The sequence below is a fragment of the Denticeps clupeoides genome, chromosome 1 (assembly GCF_900700375.1).
Source record: "Denticeps clupeoides chromosome 1, fDenClu1.1, whole genome shotgun sequence".
In the NCBI taxonomy this organism is placed as follows: domain Eukaryota; kingdom Metazoa; phylum Chordata; class Actinopteri; order Clupeiformes; family Denticipitidae; genus Denticeps; species Denticeps clupeoides.
Genome location: NC_041707.1, coordinates 6,099,144 through 6,105,393, shown reverse-complemented (window position 1 = coordinate 6,105,393; position 6,250 = coordinate 6,099,144). Strand labels below are relative to the sequence as shown.

The window sequence follows — 6,250 nt, the reverse complement described above, 5'->3', positions numbered from 1 at the left end:
CACATCAATGTCTGTGTCCCCTGTTCGCACTTTACGTGGCCCAGTTTGTCTGTGTTCCCTGTGTGCATTTTATGTAGCCTAGTTTGTCTATGTCCCCTGATTGGACTTTATATCAGTATGTAACTTTGTTTAATTGAAATGTTACATGTAGCAACGTTGTTTCGTTTCACTGTGGACCGTCTAACACGGATGTAGCTGAAATGACAATAAAGCGCAACGTCAATGTAACTCAGTGACGTCACGGAAAGGGGCGGTCCCAGCCTGTTTGGGTTGGTGGCCTGGGGGAGCGCCAACCGCAGCACAGACACCCTTAAATTCGACTTTCCGATCACATTTATTTTTTCTATCAGTATCGGAGTTACCAGCCTGAATCTTACTTGGTATCGGATGAAAAAAAATTAAACCTGTGGAATCGCACATCCCACGTATACGCATCATAAGACAGAAAGAAATGAGTGAGATGAGAAAAGATGGCATATTATGGGAACGCGTGGCCCGCGGGATCCCCCGGAACCGTTTACCGGCAGGAAGAAGCGGAGCCATATTGAATCGGGACTTAATGAATGAGTCGGGCGCTCCGCCGCCGATTGCGGATTCCAAAGGACAGACGGACGTGACCCGAGCCAGCCTTCGGCCAAAGTCCTCCGGCACGGCCATCCCAAGAGAGCGCTATGGGGGAGAAGAAGGTCCTGTGCATCGGCTTGGTCTGTCTGGATATTATCAACGTGGTGGAGAAATACCCGGAAGAGGACACCGACAGCAGGTTTGTTGCATTCGGACGCGCACGTTGCACGTTGTCTTTCCTGCGGCTTCTATACGTTCCGCACATTGCACATGTGGAGTTCGCTGTCCGGGTGTCCAGGTTGCAGATTCGTGACGTAAGCAACAGTGACGTAAGATACAAACCAGAACACACGCGCTTCACGCAAACATGCAAACCCATGCGTCTCTCCAGTCATACTTCAATATATATATATATATATATTGCACGTGCAGGTGTTTGTCCCAGCGATGGCAGCGGGGGGGAAATGCGTCCAACTCCTGCACGGTCCTGTCCCTGCTTGGAGCTCCGTGTGCCTTTATGGGATCTCTGGCACCCGGGCCTGTTGCTGAGTGAGTCCTTTCACAGTCCCATCAGTTAATATTAACCGCAGGCCGCGTAAATAAGTGCCGCAGTGTTGCACACGATAAGCCACTTTACACACCTGCTTAAGTGAAGATTCATGCATTGTATGCAACCCACACGCATAATCAATCACATGAGGGGATTTTGCTGTGGACTTTATGCACTCAAACGCAACACCAGCATCCCACTACTGCTTTGTTGAGCTTGAGACGAGACTTTACTGAGCACTGATGTATGGAGATGGTTTAGTTTCAAATTTCACGAACAAATGCATTACTCACAATAAGGTAGGGATATTTTGAGAGACATACATACAGTGTTTGTTTCACTTAAGACATTTTTGGGATTGTGATTTTTTCCATGTAATGGTCCCATTGTGTACAGGTGTGCCTCATATTGGGGCCAATACCAAGGGCAACCTTTCTCAATGTGCCATCATTTTCAACATTCTGTGGGTATAAAAAGCTGGTATTGTCAGTAAGTCATTCCAAGTTCATCATTCAAACAGCCATGAACACACAACGTCACTTAACGGACGAGCAGCGTCGCCTGGCCGTGGTGCGGCTTCAGGTCAGTGGCAGGCAGTCAAATGTTGCTCGTGAACTTGGTGTGACTCAAAGTGTCATCAGCAGACTTGCATCAGGACACAGAACCACTGGAAGAGTTCATGACAGACCCAGGAATGGAGCCCTACGAGTGACAGACCGCAAGGACCTATGCACCTATGTACCTAAGGACCTGTGCACTCAGACATAGGTCTGCAGGCCTGTTTATGAGATGCGAGGGGAACTAGGGTTTCCAGACAAACCATTCACAACCGACTTCACCGCTTTAGCTTGAATGCCAGACGACCATTGCAGGTGACACCAAGACACTGATGTGAACGTTTGCAGTGGGCACAAGACCACGTGACCTGGACAATGCAGCAGTGGTTTACCATCCTGTTCACTGATGAGTGTCACGTCAGCATTGTGGAGAAGGCCAGGTGAGCGATACGTTGAGGTCAACATGGTCCCCAGGGCTTGCTTTGGTGGAGGAGGTGCAACAGTCTGGGCAGGCATCACCAGTCAGCGCAAAACAGATGTGGTTATTGTACATGGCTCAGTCACTGCACGTTCCTACCAAAGAGACATCATAGAACCCATCATCATCATCCCCCAGTTCCACCAGCACACCCCCAACTTTCTGTTCATGGATGATAAGGCTCCACCAAATCGTGGCAAAACTGTCACAGCTTGACTTTAAGAAGATGGAGTGCCTCATGTCCCCTGACTTGAACCCCATAGAGCACGTCTGGGACCAGTTGAAGCAGAGACTTAATGATCGACCATGTGCAGCAGGGACCGCTCACATCACGCCGACTAGCTTGTTTCCTTTTGGGCGAGCCTGTGGTGCAGCGTGATAAAGTCGCTGCTTCCTGAGGTGCTGCTGCATTTAAGGCTGTGATATTTATTTGTGAATTTTGAAACTAAACTATCTCCATACCGATGGGTGTGTGATTAACACTCAATGCATTTAAAGTGCCTCTGAATGGAGGCACCATGGCCAAGCAACGTAGGTTCAGTATAGGTGTTTGAAATAATTTTGTTTCTTGCTGCCAGTTCTAAGTACGTTTTCTACCAGCATAAAAAAAAGTCTTTGTGTTATTAGTTTGTATTATAATTGTTAAGCAGGCCTGCTACATGCACAATGTTAATTTATTCTTTTAGCTTCATCTCGAATGACTTTCAGTTGTACCAGATTGACATCTCGCTTCTTGTGGAGCATGCTCAGTGCTCCTTTCCAGCCTCTGTAGTCATCAGCAATGTGACGAGTGGCAGTCGCACCATTCTGCACATGAACAGGTTTGTGGGTAATTGGTTGGAGCGCTTTATATATATGTGTGTGTGTGTGTGTGTGTGTGTGTGTGTGTGGCAGGAAAATCCCCTTTTTCAAGCCTGCTGCCGTGTGAGCTCTGTGATTCCATTTACAGCAAGCGAACGACTGACAAATTAACCAGGTTTCAGGATTTTCAGGAGGCTCCACTCACCCCCTCCCTGCCTTCTGCCAACTGCACATCTCTGTAGATTAATTTCTCTCTGGCTCTTGTGCCTCTGTCCCTGTGGTAGTTTCATTGTGGGGGATTTTTTGCGTCGTGGGGTGGACACGTCCGGCGTGGTGTGGCAGCAGGAGGGGGAGACCCCGTCCGCATGTTGCATGGTGTGTCCTGCCGCCGGCTCACGCACCGTTGTTCTCTCAGACACGTAAGAGCAGCGTCCTGCCGTGAGGGGAACATTCTTTTCAGTGATTCTCAAATGGGCTTCAAAGTAGGAATGTCATTACGCTGCAGGAATTTCCCAGGGTGAGATGGTACTAATTCTCAATAATCTGCCATATTAATAGGTGGTTCTAATATAAATGCATGACTAATATTGGCATTTTGACTGCATGAACAGATTGATACCCTTTACAGTCGTACTTACTGGCATGGTAAGTAATTATAACTAATGTAACTGTTCAGATTCCCTCTGGCATGGTGTTGATTAAATCTGGGGGTCAGTACTTTTGCCATCTAAATTGGCTATAACAGCAATCAAAGCATAAAATAATTTATAATTATTTATTACTATGCTTCTGTTAATAAGTAAGCCTAATTCCATCATAAAATGTTCAGGTTGTCCGCTTTAGTTTATTTTGTACAGTTATGTTTAGTTGCGAGTACCAGGTTGTCATGCCAACAGTTGGATTGCTCATTTAAGATGTGGGTGTAGCCCTTGTCTGTCGTAACTGCAATGAAATAGCTGATAAGTACGTTATGGTAACTTTGTCTGATTGGTCTGTGGTCTGAAACTTTATGCATCATAGATAAAGTGATAATGAGATGCAATGAAACGTGAGCCTGTGCATGTTATCTTATATGCATTTTCTGTCCTGTCAGAAACCTGCCAGATGTTTCCGCAGATGACTTCTCCAGAGTAGACCTCAAGCAGTACAAGTGGATTCACTGGGAGGTGAATAAGCAGTTCAGAGCTGTAAAGAGAATCAACTAAAATCTATGCATGTAGTTCAGTATTTGATGGACCTCTTAGGGAAGAAATGCAGAGGAGCAAATCAAAATGATCCAGCAGGTGGAGGAATTTAACCAAACCACGCCAGATGCGAACAGAATCACCATGTCGGTGGAAATAGAAAAAACCAGGGATTCGCTGTACCAGCTCTTCCAGTATGGAGATGTGGTATGGCTCTGCTGTTGCTTTTAGATAATTTTCTTTAATGCCAACATGATCAGGTTTCATCACCCAAGTTTCTATAGATCTGCTTTTTTTCTTTTCTTTTTTCATCTTCACATTTCATAGGTTTTTGTCAGTAAGGATGTGGCAAAGAGCTTTGGTTTTAACTCTGCTACCAGTGCACTGAAAGGCCTGTACAGCCGGGTCAGGAAGGGGTAAGTTGATTCTGCATGCTATGGCTAACTGAGCAGGTAAACGAAGTGGCCACCAGGTGGCAGCAGTGCACCACATGATTTTTAATCCCTATTAATTTAGTTTGTTGCTAATGTAATGTTAAAGCATTGGGTGAAGTTCCATGCTTCTCATCTCAGCACTGTGCTCATTTGCGCCTGGGCGGAGGAGGGGGCAGATGCCTTGGGTCCTGACGGCAAAGTCATTCACTCTGATGCCTTTCCACCAGAGGCACTAGTAGACACGCTCGGTGCAGGTGACACCTTCAACGCATCCGTCATCTACACTCTCTCAAACGGTGAGCAAGAAACCGACAGTGTAGCAGGCTGCCATGGAAAGCAAGGTGTTCATTAATATGTTTGTGCAGGAGGGAGTTTACAGGAAGCTCTGACGTTTGGCTGCCAGATCGCTGGTAGAAAGTGTGGTGTCCACGGATATGACGGGATTGTACCAACGAGAGCCTGAGGAGAGCCGAATAACTGGAACCTTCTGTGGGTGGAGCAGATGGGCGTGGCTGGCAGTCTGTCAGACATCATCCTTCATATGTGCATTATTGTGACAGCGGTGTTAATGTTTAGTTCCAGACTGGAATTACATCCCTTAAAATAAAGCCTGTAGCGAAGATAAGTTGATCCATCTGACTATATCCAGCTATGATGAAAGGAACACAATTTTGTATATAAGATTTTAATTCCAATACTGATTTTTTTTTCATGCAATGACTAATATATTAAAACATTAACATCAAATGTCTGATTTAAAGATTTTAAACAATTGCAAGCCTTTATAATGATATAGTATAGTGATAACAAACTTCTGCCTTTGAACTTGCTTTCAATTACTGGTCTCATGATGGCGTCTGTGCTTCTCATTGGCAGTATTTGTAGTCTGTGAGTGTGTGTGTGTGTGTGTACACGCATGTGAAGATAAACAGGATATGCGACACCATCCCACCTCGTCCTATCCAGACACAGCTGGCTTCCAGTACACAGAGCTGAACCTCCACACCCAGTCTCTATCAACAGTACAGCATTTCAAAATATTTCCTTTTAGTATTGGGTGTAAAAAATGAGCACGGTTTTTCCAGGCAAGGCCTGAATATGTCAATTCTTTTGTTTAATGCTATACTTTATCACGTTTAAATAAAGATTATTTTTTGCCTGATTTATATTTTAGAATTCTTGTAGTTTATCACCTGCTACTATCCTGGCCTTGCTTCATTCAGTAGTTCTTTCAGGCCGAGAGCCCTTTGTGAGAGTTTTATGTTTAATGGGCCAGGCCTGGTCTGACTAGAGTGATAAAGACGTTGCGAGAGGGAAAATAACTTGGGGAAAGAATAAATTCCTTAGAGTGAGAACGGGGCCGAGTTGGAGGCGCTCAGCGCTGCACGGTCTAGACGCTTCACAAGTCACGCAAGCGTCGAGAATGTTTTTAATTTTTTTTATTTTTAAAGTGAAGTGATTGTCACATGTGATACACAGCAGCACAGCACACGGTGCACACAGTGAAATTTGTCCTCTGCATTTATCCCATCACCCTGAGTGAGCAGTGGGCAGCCATGACCGGTGCCCGGGGAGCATTGTGTGTGGGGACGGTGCTTTGCTCAGTGGCACCTCAGCGGCACCTTGGCGGATCGGGATTAGAACCGGCAACCTTCTGATTACGGGGCCGCTTCCTTAACCGC

General features: G+C 45.8%; 1 protein-coding gene across 3 annotated transcripts; it reads left to right on the top strand.

Annotated features, from left to right (window-relative positions):
* The first annotated feature begins 260 nt into the window (after window positions 1-260).
* On the top strand, window positions 261-5,734 carry khk (ketohexokinase). 3 transcript variants are annotated; one of them, XM_029000681.1, is made up of 8 exons: window positions 261-763; window positions 997-1,113; window positions 3,235-3,369; window positions 4,044-4,116; window positions 4,195-4,341; window positions 4,462-4,550; window positions 4,707-4,864; window positions 4,934-5,734. In XM_029000681.1, the coding sequence occupies exons 1-8, from the start codon at window positions 672-674 to the stop codon at window positions 5,029-5,031; spliced, it is 909 nt and encodes a 302-aa protein (XP_028856514.1). In that variant the 5' UTR covers window positions 261-671; the 3' UTR covers window positions 5,032-5,734. The 3 variants fall into 3 exon arrangements, with proteins under 3 accessions (XP_028856514.1, XP_028856509.1, XP_028856523.1); XM_029000676.1 differs by lacking the exon at window positions 3,235-3,369 and adding an exon at window positions 2,836-2,970; XM_029000690.1 differs by lacking the exon at window positions 3,235-3,369 and having other exon boundaries at window positions 263-763.
* Window positions 5,735-6,250: the final 516 nt, after the last annotated feature.

Excerpts from the sequence above, each read along its gene's own strand:
- khk (XM_029000681.1), top strand. The coding sequence starts at position 672 with ATGGGGGAGAAGAAGGTCCTGTGCATCGGCTTGGTCTGTCTGGATATT. Across the intron at positions 3,370-4,043 it reads ACCGTTGTTCTCTCAGACAC|AAACCTGCCAGATGTTTCCG; the intron begins GTAAGAGCAGCG and ends CTGTCCTGTCAG. Across the intron at positions 4,551-4,706 it reads TACAGCCGGGTCAGGAAGGG|CACTGTGCTCATTTGCGCCT; the intron begins GTAAGTTGATTC and ends TTCTCATCTCAG.